The 20463-nt window shown below is 50.3% G+C and overlaps 1 protein-coding gene across 3 annotated transcripts in view; it reads left to right on the top strand.

Moving 5' to 3' along the window:
• Window positions 1-3677: 3677 nt before the first annotated feature.
• SLC39A13 (solute carrier family 39 member 13) overlaps window positions 3678-20463 on the top strand; it is a 35303-nt gene continuing 18517 nt past the window's right edge. The window contains exons 1-4 of one of the 3 annotated variants that reach the window (XM_069739734.1): window positions 3678-3696; window positions 14535-14755; window positions 16788-16901; window positions 18190-18329. In XM_069739734.1, coding sequence (XP_069595835.1) covers window positions 14536-14755; window positions 16788-16901; window positions 18190-18329 — 474 coding nt within the window. In that variant the 5' untranslated portion in view covers window positions 3678-3696; window position 14535. The other 2 variants (XM_069739735.1, XM_069739733.1) reach the window with 2 other exon arrangements.

Genomic DNA, 20463 nt, shown 5'->3' with positions numbered 1-20463 from the left:
TATAATACAGGATGTAACTCGGGATCAGTAATGTATGTACACAGTGACTGCACCAGCAGAATAATGAGTGCAGCTCTGGGGTATAATACAGGATGTAACTCAGGATCAGCAATGTAATGTATGTACACAGTGACTGCACCAGCAGAATAGTGAGTGCAGCTCTGGGGTATAATACAGGATGTAACTCAGGATCAGTAATGTATGTACACAGTGACTGCACCAGCAGAATAATGAGTGCAGCTCTGGGGTATAATACAGGATGTAACTCAGGATCAGCAATGTAATGTATGTATACAGTGACTGCACCAGCAGAATAGGGAGTACAGCTCTGGGGTATAATACAGGATGTAACTCAGGATCAGTAATGTAATGTATGTACACAGTGACTGCACCAGCAGAATAGTGAGTGCAGCTCTGGGGTATAATACAGGATGTAACTCAGGATCAGTAATGTATGTACACAGTGACTGCACCAGCAGAATAGTGAGTGCAGCTCTGGAGTATAATACAGGATGTAACTCAGGATTAGTAATGTATGTACACAGTGACTGCACCAGCAGAATAGTGAGTGCAGCTCTGGGGTATAATACAGGATGTAACTCAGGATCAGTAATGTATGTACACAGTGACTGCACCAGCAGAATAATGAGTGCAGCTCTGGGGTATAATACAGGATGTAACTCAGGATCAGCAATGTAATGTATGTACACAGTGACTGCACCAGCAGAATAGTGAGTGCAGCTCTGGGGTATAATACAGGATGTAACTCAGGATCAGTAATGTATGTACACAGTGACTGCACCAGCAGAATAATGAGTGCAGCTCTGGGGTATAATACAGGATGTAACTCAGGATCAGCAATGTAATGTATGTATACAGTGACTGCACCAGCAGAATAGTGAGTACAGCTCTGGGGTATAATACAGGATGTAACTCAGGATCAGTAATGTAATGTATGTACACAGTGACTGCACCAGCAGAATAGTGAGTGCAGCTCTGGGGTATAATACAGGAGGTAACTCAGGATCAGTAATGTAATGTATGTACACAGTGACTGCGCAAGCAGAATAATGAATGCAGCTCTGGGGTATAATACAGGATGTAACATAGGATCATAATAAAACTAGTAATGCAATGTACAGAGTTGCTGTCAGAGCCCAGCCCATGTAACAGATCATTACATATATAAAGTACATAGAGGTCCACAATGACAAGGGAACAACATGCAACAAAATAAAAAAACAACATGTAATGGAAATTATAATACAGTCAGACACATCTCTGGAAAATAACACTTTAGCGCTACCAGTTATGGATATGGTCTGCACTGTGGAACATTTTGTGAATCATAAAATACTGTGCCGCCCCGCAGTCCGCTGACCTATTCCTGTCTGCAGTCCCCTGGTTATGGCAGTGACTTGTGGCGCCCCCTAGCAGCCAGCAGTAGTGGCACATGCCCCCAGATATTACTGTCTATATGAAACAGAACAACCTCCAGGAAAACGATTAACTCTGGAGCAATTCTCAGGGACAGATGACAGAGTTACTGACAGGTAGCAGTGATCTTGATTGTAGTGGATGCATTTGTAGCCTAGTTATAGCGGAAATACATCTCAATTATGTGCCACCCCCAACGTGTAGCAGCGTCAGCACTGGGATTTTTTAAATCACTTTTCTTTTGTATATTTTGTCATTTGTTGCCACTTTTTGAGCTAAATTCTTCATTATGGTGCACAATGATTCAGGACTTTAGCACAAATTTTATTTTTATTTAACCTGTTTGCCCGTTTTTAGAACAAAAAGTCGCAAAATTCCCTTAAAAGTCACCAAATTTGAGCAAAGAAGTCACAGACGTACGAGAAATCACTCCACGGGGGATGGGAGGACTGGAGTACATTTGCACAAAATTATTTGCAACTTTTTAAAAAGTTTCAATTGATGAATCAGCAGCAAACATATTAAAAATTGTGATAATAAAATTAAAAAAAAATAAAAAAACAGGCGGAGACATAAAATAGACTGAAGAAAGTCGCAAATTAAAAAAAGAATTTGGAGAAAATCAAAAATAACAAAAATTCCAAAAACTAGAGAAAAAGAATACGCGAATACAGATAATGAATTGGGCCCTTTGTTTTAAAACTCTTCACCATTATCAATACCTCTGCTTGCTTTAATGAATGCAAACATTCTTATTTCAGGCTGAACATTTGTTTCAATTGTTTCCATTCTGCACAATTCTCAGAACTTCATATTGATACATTGTAACAAAAGGCACATGAGAGATGTTTCTGCAGCTGCTTGCAGTGACTATCCTGCAATAATACACTGCAATACGCGGCGTTAGGGGGGATGTAACTGGGCAAATGCCCAGGATGGCACTGTTACGGAGGCAGTGTGGATGGCACTGTTACGGAGGCAGTGTGGATGGCACTGTTATGGAGGCAGTGCGGATGGCACTGTTATGGAGGCAGTGTGGATGGCACTGTTATGGAGGCAGTGTGGATGGCACTGTTATGGAGGCAGTGTGGATGGCACTGTTATGGAGGCAGTGTGGATGGCACTGTTATGGAGGCAGTGTGGATGGCACTGTTATGGAGGCAGTGTGGATGGCACTGTTATGGAGGCAGTGTGGATGGCACTGTTATGGAGGCAGTGTGGATGGCACTGTTATGGAGGCAGTGTGGATGGCACTGTTATGGAGGCAGTGTGGATGGCACTGTTATGGAGGCAGTGCGGATGGCACTGTTATGGAGGCAGTGTGGATGGCACTGTTATGGAGGCAGTGTGGATGGCACTGTTACAGAGGCAGTGTGGATGGCACTGTTACGGAGGCAGTGTGGATGGCACTGTTACGGAGGCAGTGTGGATGGCACTGTTACGGAGGCAGTGTGGATGGCACTGTTACGGAGGCAGTGTGGATGGCACTGTTATGGAGGCAGTGTGGATGGCACTGTTATGGAGGCAGTGTGGATGGCACTGTTATGGAGGCAGTGTGGATGGCACTGTTATGGAGGCAGTGTGGATGGCACTGTTGTGGAGGCAGTGTGGATGGCACTGTTGTGGAGGCAGTGTGGATGGCACTGTTACGGAGGCAGTGTGGATGGCACTGTTACGGAGGCAGTGTGGATGGCACTGTTATGGAGGCAGTGTGGATGGCACTGTTGTGGAGGCAGTGTGGATGGCACTGTTACGGAGGCAGTGTGGATGGCACTGTTACGGAGGCAGTGTGGATGGCACTGTTATGGAGGCAGTGTGGATGGCACTGTTATGGAGGCATGGATGACATTGTGACACTTATCAGGAAAGTGACTTTGATCAATTCCCTTGAGGTCGGGCATGAAAAGCACCGGGCTTCTCAGGGGTCAATACTGGGCCATCGCCGACTGCTGCCTGAGGGAACAGAAACTGAGGAGTTTTCTGATCCAGTCTATAAAAAGGAAGTGCAAGTGTGAACAGCGGAGAGGAACTGCAGGGACTTTCTACTGATTTAACCCCTTATTCACCATGATGTAATACAGGGGGCAGCGGACGTCCTATTACCACTATGTGATGTCACTGGTGGAGGGTCTCTGATGCCCCCACAACGGGGAGGAGACCGCCATGTATCAGACGTGTGGGATCTGGGAAGGACGCATCACCACCTCTGACCGGCAATTGTCTGCCCTGCCCTGGCGCTGTGCAATGTAAAGGCAAGTGGTACGTGTCAGAGCCACGTGATGCCGCAGAGCATCGCCCCATACACCGCAGAGCATCGCCCCGTACACCGCAGAGCATCGCCCCCTCACACTGCAGAGCATCGTCCCATACACCGCAGAGCATCGCCCCGTACACTGCAGAGCATCGCCCCGTACACTGAAGAGCATCGCCCCATACACTGCAGAGCATCGCCCCATACACTGCAGAGCAACGCCCCATACACTGCAGAGCATCACCCCATACACTGCACAGCATCACCCCATACACTGCACAGCATCACCCCATACACTGCACAGCATCACCCCATACACTGCAGAGCATCGCCCCATACACCGCAGAGCATCGCCCCATACACCGCAGAGCATCGCCCCGTACACTGCAGAGCATCGCCCCGTACACTGAAGAGCATCGCCCCATACACTGCAGAGCATCGCCCCATACACTGCAGAGCAACGCCCCATACACTGCAGAGCATCACCCCATACACTGCACAGCATCACCCCATACACTGCACAGCATCACCCCATACACTGCAGAGCATCGCCCCATACACCGCAGAGCATCGCCCCGTACACTGCAGAGCATCGCCCCGTACACTGAAGAGCATCCCCCCCTCACACTGCTGAGCTTCGCCCCATCACATTGCAGGACATCACCCGTCACGTTATGGATATTTTAAACATTTGATATTTTTGTGATATTTTTCCCGCCATCTCGTTACTTTCTTGTTCTTTGTGGTACGTAAACATCTTCTATATATAAATGTTATAGTGTGCAAAAAGGCAAGAAAGGAATAAAAAATAACATATCCCCCCAAATTATGACCACATTATGCTGCGAAGATGCAAAAAAAAAAAGTACAGAATATACTTTAGCTATAAAAAACTGATCTGAAAAAATTTGATAAAGACTAAAAGTATCTTGGTCTTTAAGGGTTAATATAATCCATAAGCGCGCGTGCACACTGGAAGAACGCGGAATACGGATCTGCGACAACCGTCCGACGCCCCTGCTGAGCCGCCAGCGCCCTCTACTGGACACACACAGCTGCTGCAGCCGTATCGCTGGGGCTCCTACATTTAGGATGGAAATGGCGACTTGTGGCAGCTCTGACCCCTGAACCCAGCGGAGGGCACTCGCTTATATAACAATTACATGCAATTTTCAAGCTTTATTAGCAGTTTACTAATATAGAAGGGGGAACAAAATACAATAATGGAGACCCCAGGCGCTTGTGATTTTATAGATGCAAAGCCTTGAATATAATGTCAAGATTATCTGGAATTTACCATAATCCACATTGAAATATCTGATGATTGGAATTGACTTTATAGATCAATCTTCTGGGCACCATCTAAAACCACAAGCCAAACAAGCCTCCTCCTTACTGCTGCTGAATATCCGCCTACCTGGCCTGATTGACAGCTCCCCAGTGCGCCTCCTCCCTACTGCTGCTGAATATCCGCCCACCTGGCCTGATTGACAGCTCCCCAGTGCTCCTCCTCCCTACTGCTGCTGAATATCCGCCCACCTGGCCTGATTGACAGCTCCCCAGTGCGCCTCCTCCCTACTGCTGCTGAATATCCGCCTACCTGGCCTGATTGACAGCTCCCCAGTGCGCCTCCTCCTTACTGCTGCTGAATATCCGCCTACCTGGCCTGATTGACAGCTCCCCAGTGCGCCTCCTCCCTACTGCTGCTGAATATCCGCCCACCTGGCCTGATTGACAGCTCCCCAGTGCTCCTCCTCCCTACTGCTGCTGAATATCCGCCCACCTGGCCTGATTGACAGCTCCTCAGTGCTCCTCCTCCCTACTGCTGCTGAATATCCGCCCACCTGGCCTGATTGACAGCTCCCCAGTGCTCCTCCTCCCTACTGCTGCTGAATATCCGCCCACCTGGCCTGATTGACAGCTCCCCAGTGCTCCTCCTCCCTACTGCTGCTGAATATCCGCCCACTTGGCCTGATTGACAGCTCCTCAGTGCTCCTCCTCCCTACTGCTGCTGAATATCTGCCTACCTGGCCTGATTGACAGCTCCTCAGTGCTCCTCCTCCCTACTGCTGCTGAATATCCGCCCACCTGGCCTGATTGACAGCTCCTCAGTGCTCCTCCTCCCTACTGCTGCTGAATATCCGCCCACCTGGCCTGATTGACAGCTCCTCAGTGCTCCTCCTCCCTACTGCTGCTGAATATCCGCCCACCTGGCCTGATTGACAGCTCCTCAGTGCTCCTCCTCCCTACTGCTGCTGAATATCCGCCCACCTGGCCTGATTGACAGCTCCTCAGTGCTCCTCCTCCCTACTGCTGCTGAATATCTGCCTACCTGGCCTGATTGACAGCTCCTCAGTGCTCCTCCTCCCTACTGCTGCTGAATATCTGCCCACCTGGCCTGATTGACAGCTCCTCAGTGCTCCTCCTCCCTACTGCTGCTGAATATCCGCCCACCTGGCCTGATTGACAGCTCCTCAGTGCTCCTCCTCCCTACTGCTGCTCAATATCCACCCACCTGGCCTGATTGACAGCTCCTCAGTGCTCCTCCTCCCTACTACTGCTGAATATCCACCCCCTTGGCCTAATTGCAAAAGTTTTTAATAAATGAAAACATTGACACCACAAAAGAAAAAAAAAATAATTTGTGTATGATCGGCAAAAAAATCAAGAAGCGTGTAACGTTTCTACCGCATCTGGGTCTTTTTTCAAACAACGCTAAAGTTGATTTTTATTGGCCTAACAAATGCTGCACGGCTTAAGGTGTCGGGAATTTGCATGTTTGATAATAATGTCCCTATTGTTCTTGAGCGAGTCAATGGCTACTTTATCAGACTGAGATATGCTATTGGCCATTGGAAAAGAACCCTTTTGTTGCAAGTTTAAGAAGTCATAGATATCCCTGTGTATGAGGTCTATGCATGTCTCTGTTGCATGGTTCGTACGTAGTGGATTGAAAGTACTAATGTTTCTAAGACCTAAAGTAGAAATAGACAAGTCAGGAACAGAACTTCCCCGGTTGGGGCTGTTCTGTTCTTAACGGATCATTCCTGGAGTCCAAAATGCGTCTTGAGCCTGATGTTGCGAAAGAATCGTTGCAAATCTGGCTCAAGTCTGAATCTGGGACAGAAGGAGAGGCCTCGGGGGAGGACCGCTAGTTCAGTTGGACTGAGGGTGTACGATGAAATGTTGACCACCGTGTTAGGGGTCTTACCTGCAACCTCGTTGTGCTGCTGTCTCCTCCGCTTCCAACTGGACCTCCGCGTTGACCTCCTCCCAGTGGACGTCAGTTGTCTCTCCCCGGATGTCGTCTGCCTAAGAAACTGTATTGGTTCTGGGAGCCAGTTGGACTTTCGCTTCCGGAGCTGAACGAGCCATGTCGTGTGCCGCAGTTTGTTCGGCGTCTACCCAGTGTTGAGAATTTGCTCCATCTATATACCTTTTCTTGGGCGTAATCTTCTGAGTCGCGCTGGAACTTTGACCTTTTTCTCTCCTATAGTAGTTTACGGTGCTTTTCAATGACTTGATCCGTTTTAGTCTTCAGGGTGTCCCACTCTGTACTGGAAAGTGTTGCTGATAATTGTTCCTCTATCGACGTGATTTTCGCCATTGTCTCGCTGATTGCTGTTTGAAGAAAATCAATAGTTAATAGAATAATGTCAAAAGGAACATTTATTTAGGATCCGTCTGAATTTTTCACAATATTTGGGTTTCTCTGCAAAGAGCTGGACGGAGGTTACATCTCAGGCCTCGTGGAATTTGGCTCTGTTTATGATTTTCAACAAGAGTGATAGAATGGAGGTCATATGACATTAACTTGCATTTTTCCTTCTCATAGTCTCGTGTGCGAAGAGTCTTCAGGAAGTCACCTGGGTCAGTGACTTTTGCAAGTTTGTTGCCTGCAGAGGTATTGTCATAGGCAAAGGTGTGTGATGCCATCTGTTTGCTTGTGCATGCATCCACCAAAAATAGTAGAACGTAAGTAAGGAGGCGCGCTCAGCTTTCAGAGAGGAGGAGGTGCTCGCTGACCAGGGCCGATCCAAAGATCAACAGGCGAAGGTTAAACAGCTGCACTCTCAATCATTTACTAAAGCTTTAAATAAATGAAAATATTGACCCCACAAAAGAAACAATAGGGACATTATTATCAAACATGCAAATTCCCGCCACCTTAAACCGTGCAGCATTTGTCTTGCTAATTAAAATCAACTCTAGCATTCTTTGAAAAAGACCCAGATGCGGTAGAGACGTTACACGCTTCTTGATTTTTTTGCCGATCATACACAAATTATTTTTTTGTTTCTTTTGTCGGCTCCTGCAGTGATTTTACAGAAGCCGGCAGATGAATTGCCGGCTTTTCTTCTATCTGTGCAATATAAATACATATATATGTGTATTCCTGACATGTGTGTGTATATATATATTATATGTGTGTATATCTATTCTATTATAACCTGTCAGTGTGATTTTACTGTACGCGCACATGAATTACCGGCTTTTCTTCTATCTTTCTGTTCAATATAAATATATATATATATATATGTGTGTTCCTGACATGTATATGATATATATTCTATGTGTATATATCTATTCTTACCTGTCAGTGTGATATTACTGTATGCGGCACATGAATTCCCGGCTTTTCAAAGGACACCGATGCGTAAAAGACGGACAGTAGTTGCATGCTCCGAGTGCTGTGCGTTTTTTCTCTCACCCATAGGCCGGCCACGGGGTCACCCATAGGCCGGGGTAATACGGACGAGTGCTAAGCGATAAATAAAAATGGCATAACACTCGGACCAATGTTAATCTATGGGGCAGCTCCCATCATGCGTTTTTTTCTCGTCCATATTATACTTGCGAGTGAACTCGCAGCATGCTGCAATTGTCAGCGTATTTCAGCTGAGAAACGGCAATGCAAGACTATGGGGGCGAGGAAAAAAATCGCACAGCACACGGACCGTCAGTGTGACTTGCGAGAAATTCTCAGGCATTGGGCAGGTGACAGGAAAGGCTCAGCCGTTATTTGCTCATTTTGCAAGTGTGTGAGAAAATCTCACCATACGGATGACATATGGATGACGCGCACTTTTTTGAGAAAAAACGCATCCTGGCATTGCACATGGATGAGATACGGATCACCATACGGAGAACATTTGTGCGATTCTCGGCAGACAATACCGGACAGATTTTTTATACATTGTGTGTGACTCCAGCCATTGACTAGGAGTAGCAAGACTCGGCTGACATACGCGCACAGTCGCAGCATGCTGTGATTTCACTTGCATGTAGACTACACCGAGGAAAAAAAACCGTGATGTGAGCTTCCCCATAGATTAACATTGGTCCAGGTGCTGTGCAATGTTTTCTCACAAAGCGCTCGGCCCTATTCCTCTCTGGTGTGACCCCCGGCCTAACCCTCTTCATGGCTCCACAGAAGAAAAACATCCCAGTAATGGACGATTTCCAGTCACTGCAGTTACCAGACTGTCCACAAGATGTCAGCACAACAACTGCTCATCCGAGGCTGAATGGGTTCCACTGTATTTACATTCCCCCGTGGCCTTATACGCAGCCGGAAGTGCTCAGTGGAATGCTTCCCGCCGGACGCCGGAGGCATGACGTAATGGTTCCGGGGGAGGTGACACGTGGCTCCGGCTGAGGGGCGGGGAGTTGGGCGGAGGAGGACGGGGATGGCCGGGAACCAGCGGAGAGCCGAGAGCAGGACCGTGATTTATTCTGGTATGTATGGCGGGGATTTGTGCGGGTTTGGGGGTGAGAAGTGGCCGCAGTGCGGGTCTGGGGGCAGTGAAAGCAGCAGCTGAAGGTGGACTGCAAGTCCCAGCGTGCCTGGCATTCCTCACGTAACAGCCCTAGGTCAGTATGAATGAGGGACTATAGGCCCCAGCAAACCTGATAACCTGCAAACTTCACTCTGCTTCACTTTTGTTTTTGTTTCTGTAGAACTACAAGTCTCAGCAACTCTGGAGTAGCAAAAATACAGTAATTATGCCCCGAGTTCCCCCATAAACAGTAATGACCCCCGAGTTGCCCCATAAACAGTAATGACGCCTTGAGTTCCCCCATATACAGTAATGACGCCCCGAGGTCCCCCCGTATACAGAAATGATGCCCTTATATACAGTAATGTGCCCCAAGTGCCTCCTCATACAGTAATGATGCCCTGAGGTCCCCCATAAACAGTAATGATGCTCTTATATACAGTAATGACGCCTTGAAGTTCCCCCATATACAGTAATGTGCCCCGAGTTCCCCATATACAGTAATGTGCCCCCGTATACAGTAATGATGCCCCGAGTTCCCACATATACAGTAATGTATATTGGGTAATGGGTAATGTGCCCCCGTATACAGTAATGATGCCCCGAGTTCCCCATATACAGTAATGTGCCCCGTATACAGTAATGATGCCCCGAGTTCCCCCATATACAGTCATGATACCCCGAGTTCACCCATATATAGAAATGATGCCCCAAGTTCCCCCAGATATAGTAATGATGCACCGAGTTCCCCCATATACAGTAATGTGCCCCGAGTTCCCCCAGATACAGTAATGTGCCCCGAGTTCCCCCATATACAGTAATGTGCCCCGAGTTCCCCGTATACAGTAATGATGCCCCGAGTTCTCCCATATACAGTAATGTGCCCCGAGTTCCCCCGTATACAGTAATGTGCCCCGAGTTCCCCCATATACAGTAATGTTCCCCGTATACAGTAATGATGCCCCGAGTTCTCCCGTATACAGTAATGTGCCCCTGTATACAGTAATGTGCCCCGAGTTCCCCCGTATACAGTAATGTGCCCCGAGTTCCCCCGTATACAGTAATGTGCCCCGAGTTCCCCCGTATACAGTAATGTGCCCCGAGTTCCCTAGTATACAGTAATGATGCCCCAAGTTCCCCCGTATACAGTAATGTGCCCCGAGTTCCCCCGTATACAGTAATGTTCCCCCGTATACAGTAATGATGCCCCGAGTTCCCCCATATACAGTAATGTGCCCCGAGTTCCCTCGTATACAGTAATGTGCCCCGAGTTCCCCCGTATACAGTAATGTGCCCCGAGTTCCCCAGTATACAGTAATGTGCCCCGAGTTCCCCCGTATACAGTAATGTTCCCCCGTATACAGTAATGATGCCCCGAGTTCCCCCATATACAGTAATGTGCCCCGAGTTCCCTCGTATACAGTAATGTGCCCCGAGTTCCCCCGTATACAGTAATGATGCCCCGAGTTCCCCATATACAGTAATGTGCCCCGTATACAGTAATGATGCCCCGAGTTCCCCCATATACAGTCATGATACCCCGAGTTCACCCATATATAGAAATGATGCCCCAAGTTCCCCCAGATATAGTAATGATGCACCGAGTTCCCCCATATACAGTAATGTGCCCCGAGTTCCCCCAGATACAGTAATGTGCCCCGAGTTCCCCCATATACAGTAATGTGCCCCGAGTTCCCCGTATACAGTAATGATGCCCCGAGTTCCCCCATATACAGTAATGTGCCCCGAGTTCCCCCATATACAGTAATGTGCCCCGAGTTCCCCCGTATACAGTAATGTGCCCCGAGTTCCCCCATATACAGTAATGTTCCCCGTATACAGTAATGATGCCCCGAGTTCTCCCGTATACAGTAATGTGCCCCTGTATACAGTAATGTGCCCCGAGTTCCCCCGTATACAGTAATGTGCCCCGAGTTCCCCCGTATACAGTAATGTGCCCCGAGTTCCCCCGTATACAGTAATGTGCCCCGAGTTCCCTAGTATACAGTAATGATGCCCCAAGTTCCCCCGTATACAGTAATGTGCCCCGAGTTCCCCCGTATACAGTAATGTTCCCCCGTATACAGTAATGATGCCCCGAGTTCCCCCATATACAGTAATGTGCCCCGAGTTCCCTCGTATACAGTAATGTGCCCCGAGTTCCCCCGTATACAGTAATGTGCCCCGAGTTCCCCAGTATACAGTAATGTGCCCCGAGTTCCCCAGTATACAGTAATGATGCCCCAAGTTCCCCCGTATACAGTAATGTTCCCCCGTATACAGTAATGATACCCCGAGTTCCCCCGTATACAGTAATGATGCCCCGAGTTCCCCCGTATACAGTAATGTGCCCCGAGTTCCCCAGTATACAGTAATGTGCCCCGAGTTCCCCCGTATACAGTAATGTTCCCCCGTATACAGTAATGATGCCCCGAGTTCCCCCATATACAGTAATGTGCCCCGAGTTCCCTCGTATACAGTAATGATGCCCCGAGTTCCCCCGTATACAGTAATGTGCCCCGAGTTCCCCCATGATGGCACCACACTGGAGCCGCCGTCAGGTCTATTGTCTCACTTTGCTTTATTTCATATTTATATTCTCTTGTACCAAATTTCCTACACGAAGCGCAAAATCTTCTGTGTTTTACTGAGATCCAGAAAGTCTCCCGTGTAGAACGCTGTAAATGCGCCCTGCCCTGGAATGACGGCGGATTTGGTGCCTGCGGGCCTGGATTATTGTGTGCTAATATTTCGGTGCTGGGTGTGTGCATTAATGTATCTGACGTGTTTTTATAATGTCCTGGAGGTGCAAGTGGTGATCTGTTATGTAAGGTGACAGCTGGAAATGTGATCCCCGGAGCCTCGTTACCAGCAGAAGTGTGGAAGGAGGATTAGTAACGGTGCGGGTATGGGGAGAGGATGATTAGCAGAGAGGATGTGCAGATACGAAGGGGAGCATACACGGGAGAGGATGTGCAGGTACGAAGAGGAGGACACACGGGCGTGGGGGAGAGGATGTGCAGGTATGAAGAGGAGGACACACGGGCGTGGGGGAGAGAATGATTAGCAGAGAGGATGTGCAGGTACGAAGAGGAGGACACACGGGCGTGGGGGAGAGGATGTGCAGGTGTGGGGGAGAGGATGTGCAGGTGTGGGGGAGAGGATGTGCAGGTACGAAGGGGAGGACACACGGGCGTGGGGGAGAGGATGTGCAGGTGTGGGGGAGAGGATGTGCAGGTGTGGGGGAGAGGATGTGCAGGTACGAAGGGGAGGACACACGGGCGTGGGGGAGAGGATGTGCAGGTACGAAGAGGAGGACACACGGGCGTGGGGGAGAGGATGTGCAGGTACGGAGGAGAGAACACACGGGCATGGGGGAGAGGATGTGCAGGTACGGAGGAGAGAACACACGGGCGTGAGGGAGAGGATGTGCAGGTACGAAGGGGAGGACACATGGGCGTGAGGGAGAGGATGTGCAGGTACGAAGGGGAGGACACACGGGCGTGGGGGAGAGGATGTGCAGGTACGAAGAGGAGGACACACGGGCGTGGGGGAGAGGATGTGCAGGTACGGAGGAGAGAACACACGGGCATGGGGGAGAGGATGTGCAGGTACGGAGGAGAGAACACACGGGCGTGAGGGAGAGGATGTGCAGGTACGAAGGGGAGGACACACGGGCGTGGGGGAGAGGATGATTAGCAGAGAGGATGTGCAGGTACGAAGGGAAGGACACACGGGCGTGGGGGAGAGGATGATTAGCAGAGAGGATGTGCAGGTACGGAGGGGAGGACACACGGGCATGGGGGAGAGGATGTGCAGGTACGAAGGAGACAGTGGGACAGTTTTGCGCCCCATGGTGTTGCTCAGTGGGACAGTTCTGCGCCCCATGGTGTTGCTCAGTGGGACAGTTTTGCGCCCCATGGTGTTGCTCAGTGGGACAGTTTTGCGCCCCATGGTGTTGCTCAGTGGGACAGTTTTGCGCCCCATGGTGTTGCTCAGTGGGACAGTTCTGCGCCCCATGGTGTTGCTCAGTGGGACAGTTCTGCGCCCCATGGTGTTGCTCAGTGGGACAGTTCTGCGCCCCATGGTGTTGCTCAGTGGGACAGTTCTGTGCCCCATGGTGTTGCTCAGTGGGACAGTTCTGCGCCCCATAGTATTGCTCAGTGGGACAGTTTTGCGCCCCATGGTGTTGCTCAGTGGGACAGTTCTGCGCCCCATGGTGTTGCTCAGTAGGACAGTTCTGCGCCCCATGGTGTTGCTCAGTAGGACAGTTCTGCGCCCCATGGTGTTGCTCAGTAGGACAGTTCTGCGCCCCATGTTGTTGCTCAGTGGGACAGTTCTGCGCCCCATGGTGTTGCTCAGTAGGACAGTTCTGCGCCCCATGGTGTTGCTCAGTAGGACAGTTCTGCGCCCCATGGTGTTGCTCAGTGGGACAGTTCTGCGCCCCATAGTATTGCTCAGTGGGACAGTTTTGCGCCCCATGGTGTTGCTCAGTGGGACAGTTCTGCGCCCCATGGTGTTGCTCAGTGGGACAGTTCTGCACTCCATAGTATTGCTCAGTGGGACAGTTTTGCGCCCCATGGTGTTGCTCAGTAGGACAGTTCTGCGCCCCATGGTGTTGCTCAGTGGGACAGTTCTGCGCCCCATGGTGTTGCTCAGTGGGACAGTTTTGCGCCCCATGGTGTTGCTCAGTGGGACAGTTCTGCGCCCCATGGTGTTGCTCAGTGGGACAGTTCTGCGCCCCATGGTGTTGCTCAGTGGGACAGTTCTGCGCCCCATGGTGTTGCTCAGTGGGACAGTTTTGCGCCCCATGGTGTTGCTCAGTGGGACAGTTCTGCGCCCCATGGGCCGCCCCGGTGACAGGGGTTACGCGGTGGCTCGGCAGTGGAGCTTGCGCTCTGCTGGGTGACTGGTTCACATTACTGAGCGCTCCCCTTGCTTCCCATGCAGTTTTAGGGCACATCGTGTTGCACCCCACAGTGTCGCCCCTCAGTTGAAGCCTCGTCGGCCCACCATTCCTCTAACTCTTTTCATCTTTACTTCTGTTCTTGTTCCTCTTCCCGCAGGATGATGTGGGTCAGGATTCTGCCCTGGCTGCTCTTTGCATGTGGGGGGCTCCACCTCAGCGCTGCCTGTACCCCAGGAAGCCGTGCCTGTGAAAATACCAACACCTCCGCTCTGGACGCCTGGATCTGCTCTCTGATTGGCTCGTTGCTGGTGGGACTCAGCGGGGTGCTTCCGTTACTGGTGATTCCCGTTGAGGCGGGCGCTACGCTCAGATCTGAAGGTACGAGCAGAGCGACAAGTTCAGTAAACTCTCAGCCTCCATCATGGAAGCTCTTGGTGGTCTTGTTACTCTGGTATTCCTCCTGGAAAATCTTGTTACCATTCCCATTGTCAGTACAGTCTGTGCATTCAGTGCGACGCTGTGAGACCCTGTAGGGACGCCCGTCATTCACCAGGGAAATCTTACCATCCAATTCATCAATCTGGTAGAACAGCAGAGTCACGGTGCGGAGTTACAAAAGACGATGCTCCAGAATTGTTATTTTGTGGGGTGTTCGGTCCTTTTTATGGGACTTGACAGTCCTCAAACTAGACCCAAAAAACTGCGTTTTGTCAGGAAACCCCCAATGTGCGACTCAGACATCGCTTAGGCTACGTTCACATTGGCGTTCCGCCAATGTGCGTCGCTGTTGCGCCGGCGACGCAGCGGCGACGCGCCCCTATGTTTAACATAGGGGACGCGTGCGTTGTTTTGGTGGCGTTTTTCGCCACGTGCGTCGTTTCCGACGCTAGCGTCGGACGCAAGAAAACGCTACATTGTAGCATTTTCTGTGCGTCCGATTTTCGTCAAAAACGACGCACGCGTCGCAAAACGCGCGCGTTTTTGCGCGCGTTTGCGCGCGTTTTTACGTGCGTCGCGCGTTGCGTCGCCGACGCAGGGCGGCGCAACGCTAGTGTGAACCTAGCCTTAGTGCTTAGTCAGCAGATCACGTCCCAGTGCAGAGAAAGTCGCCATGTTTTTCTAACTCTGTGGTGGGCTCAGGGGATAAGCCCCCTCTGTACACTACGGGTGCCGGCTGCGCTATACAGATTGCAGCATACGGAGCTCGTCCTGTCTCCGGGCTTCATAGACAAGCCTCAGATCTTACAATAAATGGCAATTTCTGCAGTGCACAAGCGATCAGCTGAGCGCAGGTCATGCCCAAAAATAATGTAAAAAAAATTATTAAAAATAATTAATTTAAATTAAAAAAAATTCTCCCTTAGTCCTAGAACTTAAAAACTAAAATAAATTAACATTTTTACCACTGTCTCATCTCTTAATATAACATTTATTCCTGACAGTGAACACAAAAAAAAAATTGCAAAACTGCGGAATTTCTTTTTCTTTTTTTTTTTTTTTTTGGGGGGGGGAGCTGGGGGGTATTTTGCATTCTACAGAAAAAGAAATAAAGAAATCGCACCCCAAAATGATGATGATTAAAAACTACAGCTCGCACCGCAAAAAAATCCATCCCCTTTAAATGTTATTGACCGGAAAATAGAGAAGTTATAGTGCCCAGAAAGTTCTGAAGGCAACTCCTTTTTTTTTTTTTTTTTTTTTAACAAAAGTTTGTGATAAACACAAGCGCATGGGGTCATTTAATGCCACAACTCAACTCGTCCTGAAAAATGCAAACCCAGATAGTAAAATAAAGAAAGTTCTGGGCCTTGGGAGAACTGGAGGAAAAAACAGAATCATTAAGATGAAAATTGGCTGCGGAGGGAAGGGGTTAATGTGGATGGTTCTGCTGTGATCCGGCGATGACTAGAAGAAATCCCGACGTCCTCTTCCCCATGTGAGTGCTCCTTGTGTGACCGTCCTCTTCCCCATGTGAGTGCTCCTTGTGTGACCGTCCTCTTCCCCGTGTGAGTGCTCCTTGTGTGACCGTCCTCTTCCCCGTGTGAGTGCTCCTTGTGTGACCGTCCTCTTCCCCGTGTGAGTGCTCCTTGTGTGACCGTCCTCTTCCCCGTGTGAGTGCTCCTTGTGTGACCGTCCTCTTCCCCGTGTGAGTGCTCCTTGTGTGACCGTCCTCTTCCCCGTGTGAGTGCTCCTTGTGTGACCGTCCTCTTCCCCATGTGAGTGCTCCTTGTGTGACCGTCCTCTTCCCCGTGTGAGTGCTCCTTGTGTGACCGTCCTCTTCCCCGTGTGAGTGCTCCTTGTGTGACCGCCGCACACTTCATTCCCCCGCCGACCTCCGCAGCCGCCGTTATTTATCACTGCCTCCATTCATTCTCGGTAAAGGTCGTTTATTCAGAGTTTCCGTTTTCAGAAGGCGCCAAGAGGCTGAAGCAGCTGCTGAGTTTTGCCATTGGTGGTTTATTGGGCGACGTGTTTGTTCATCTCCTGCCGGAGGCCTGGGCATACACCTGCAGCGCCACCACAGGTATGTGAGCCCCCCGGGCGCCGCCACCTCTCCAGTCTGTGTGCAGTGCAATGAAGGAAAGATTGGCGGTTGTTAATTAGCTTGTGTTATAAGAGGATATCCCCCTTCATAAAAATGGCCCCAGCATGGTGTAAAATATACAAAAGAAAAACCATATACTCACGTACTGATCCCCTGTACTGCTGCTCGGGGTCCCTTATGGTCTCCTCGCTTGAGGATGGTGTGTAATTGCTGCAGCCAATCACTGGCCACAGTCACGACGCAGCAGTCACACGCCGTCCCCAACCCGTATTTTAATGGTGAAAGATGATTGGAGAATCCCCTTTAACAGGCTTCTCTAGGACCACCACTAGTCAGCGATGCCCCACAGAGCTTCTTAGGGAGTCCTGAAACAGCTCTGTGTATTACAGATCATTACGCTGGAAGGGTTAATAAGTTTTGCTTTTCTGTATCGCAACGCTCCCCTGTTGAAGTGAACGGTATTGCGCCCCCCTAGACGCGGGCTGTGCACTCACCTACCTGGTGCTCATTTTATAAGTGGGGAAATATTTTGCATTTACTCCTACAAATCTTAATATCAGACAAAAGAGTTTATGTGATAGTCTGGTGACTGCGGACGTGTTCCTGCACGTTAGTACCTGGCAGGTGAGAATGTGTGAACGTGCAGCACGTGTCAGTAGTGACGATCACATGACACACAGGCCTGTGTTACCCCTGTGCAGTGAAAAGGGGGAAAAAGTCCTAGACTTCCTGGGTGGAGTGGGGCGCACCGCTGCTGTCAGCCCGCTGCTTGCACATCACTCCTCCAATCATACAGGTATCCCGTGCCCCTCCGTCCGGCTCTCGTGCCCCTCCACCCTTCGGCCAGCTCCCGTGTCCCCCCACCCCCCCGGCCGGCTCCCGTGCCCCCCCACCCTCCGGCCGGCTCCCGTGCCCCCCCACCCTCCGTCCGGCTCCCGTGCCCCCCCACCCTCCATCCGGCTCCTGTGCCCCCCCACCCTCCGTCCGGCTCCCGTGCCCCACCCTCCATCCGGCTCCCGTGCCCCCCCACCCTCTGTCCGGCTCCCGTGCCCCCCCACCCTCTGTCCGGCTCCCGTACCCCCCCCCCCCACCCTCTGTCCGGCTCCCGTACCCCTCCACCCTCTGTCCGGCTCCCGTACCCCCCACCCTTTGTCCGGCTCACGTACCCCCCCACCCTCCGTCCGGCTCCCGTGCCCCCTCACCCTCCGGCCGGCTCCCGTACCCTCCGGCCGGCTCCCGTGTATAATCTGATTCCTCCTCCCGGCAGGCAGCGCTCAGTCCCTCCAGCAGCAGCGTCTCCTCGGCCTGTGGGTGATCATCGGATTCTTCACTTTCCTCATTTTGGAGAAAACGTTTACAGATGAAAAAAATGAAGAACAGACGACGACCGGAGCCGATTGTGTGCGGGTGAGAGTCACACGGGAAAGACTTCGTTATGATGAGAGGTGTCCAGGAATTCCACATAGTGATGAGCGAGCGTGCTGGGATAAGGAGATATCACGCTCCTGTGCTAACAGAGTATCCTCAGCGTGCTGCTGGGATAAGAGATATCCCGCTCCTGTGCTAACAGTATCCTCAGTGTGCTGGAATAAGGAGATATCACGCTCCTGTGCTAACAGTATCCTCAGTGTGCTGGGATAAGGAGATATCACGCTCCTGTACTAACAGTATCCTCAGCGTGCTCGGATAAGGAGACATCACACTCCTGTGCTAACAGAGTATCCTCAGTGTGCTCGGATAAGGAGATATCACGCTCGTGTCCTAGCAGAGTATCCTCAGCAGGCTGGGATAAGGAGATATCACGCTCCTGTGCTAACAGTATTCTCAGTGTGCTGGGATAAGGTGATATCACGCTCCTGTGCTAACAGTATTCTCAGTGTGCTGGGATAAGGAGATATCACGCTCCTGTGCTAAGAGTATCCTCAGCGTGCTGGGATAAGGAGATATAACGCTCCTGTACTAACAGTATCCTCAGCGTGCTGGGATAAGGAGATATCACGCCCCTGTGCTAAGAGTATCCTCAGTTTGCTGGGATAAGGAGATATCACACTCCTGTGCTAACAGAGTATCCTCAGCGTGCTGGGATAAAGTAATATCACGATCCTGTGCTAACAGTATTCTCAGTGTTCTGGGATAAGGTGATATCACGCTCCTGTACTAACAGTATCCTCAGCGTGCTGGGATAAGGGGATATCACGCTCCTGTGCTAACAGTATTCTCAGTGTTCTGGGATAAGGTGATATCACGCTCCTGTGATAACAGTATCTTCATCGTGCTCGGATAAGGAGATATCACGCTCCTGTGCTAAGAGTATCCTCAGTGTGCTGGGATAAGGTGATATCATGCTCCTGTGCTAACAATATCCTCATCGTGCTGGGATAAGGAGATATCACGCTCCTGTGCTAACAGTATCCTCAGTGTGCTGGGATAAGGGGATATCACGCTCCTGTAGTAACAGTATCCTCAGCGTGCTCGGATAAGGAGATATCACGATCCTGTGCTAACAGTATCCTCAGTGTGCTGGGATAAGGGGATATCACGCTCCTGTAGTAACAGTATCCTCAGCGTGCTCGGATAAGGAGATATCACACTCCTGTGCTAACAGTATCCTCAGTGTGCTGGGATAAGGGGATATCATGCTCCTGTAGTAACAGTATCCTCAGTGTGCTGGGATAAGGGGATATCACGCTCCTGTAGTAACAGTATCCTCAGCGTGCTCGGATAAGGAGATATCACACTCCTGTGCTAACAGTATCCTCAGTGTGCTGGGATAAGGGGATATCACGCTCCTGTGCTAACAGTATCCTCAGTGTGCTGGGATAAGGAGATATCACGCTCGTGTCCTAGCAGAGTATCCTCAGTGTGCTGGGATAAGGAGATATCACGCTCCTGTAGTAACAGTATCCTCAGCGTGCTCGGATAAGGAGATATCACGCTCCTGTGCTAACAGAGTATCCTCGGTGTGCTGGGATAAGGAGATATCACGCTCCTGTGCTAACCGATTATCCTCAGTGTGCTGGGATAAGGAGATATCACACTCCTGTGCTAACAGAGTATCCTCAGTGTGCTGGGATAAGGAGATATCACGCTCCTGTGCTAACAGTATCCTCAGTGTGCTGGGATAAGGAGATATCACGCTCCTGTAGTAACAGTATCCTCAGCGTGCTCGGATAAGGAGATATCACGCTCCTGTGCTAACAGAGTATCCTCGGTGTGCTGGGATAAGGAGATATCACGCTCCTGTGCTAACAGAGTATCCTCGGTGTGCTGGGATAAGGGGATATCACGCTCCTGTGCTAACAGATTATCCTCAGTGTGCTCGAAAAATCTGTTCACGTCCCATGGCTGCATGTCTCTGATAGACCGCCACTACACCTGCAGGGATTGTCTAACAGACAGACAGACCCCTTACGTGTTGTGGCTTTTGAACAGCTGATACTTGCAGCCGTGGGAATCGAACATAGTATTCGAGCACGCCGGAAATACTCTGTTAGCACAGGAGCGTGATATCACCTTATCCCAGCCCGCTCGCTCATCGCTA

Source organism: Ranitomeya imitator, chromosome 9 (assembly GCF_032444005.1).
Source record: "Ranitomeya imitator isolate aRanImi1 chromosome 9, aRanImi1.pri, whole genome shotgun sequence".
Classification (NCBI taxonomy): domain Eukaryota; kingdom Metazoa; phylum Chordata; class Amphibia; order Anura; family Dendrobatidae; genus Ranitomeya; species Ranitomeya imitator.
The sequence above is the reverse complement of the archived record's forward strand: the minus strand, read 5'-3'. Positions and strand labels throughout refer to the sequence as shown.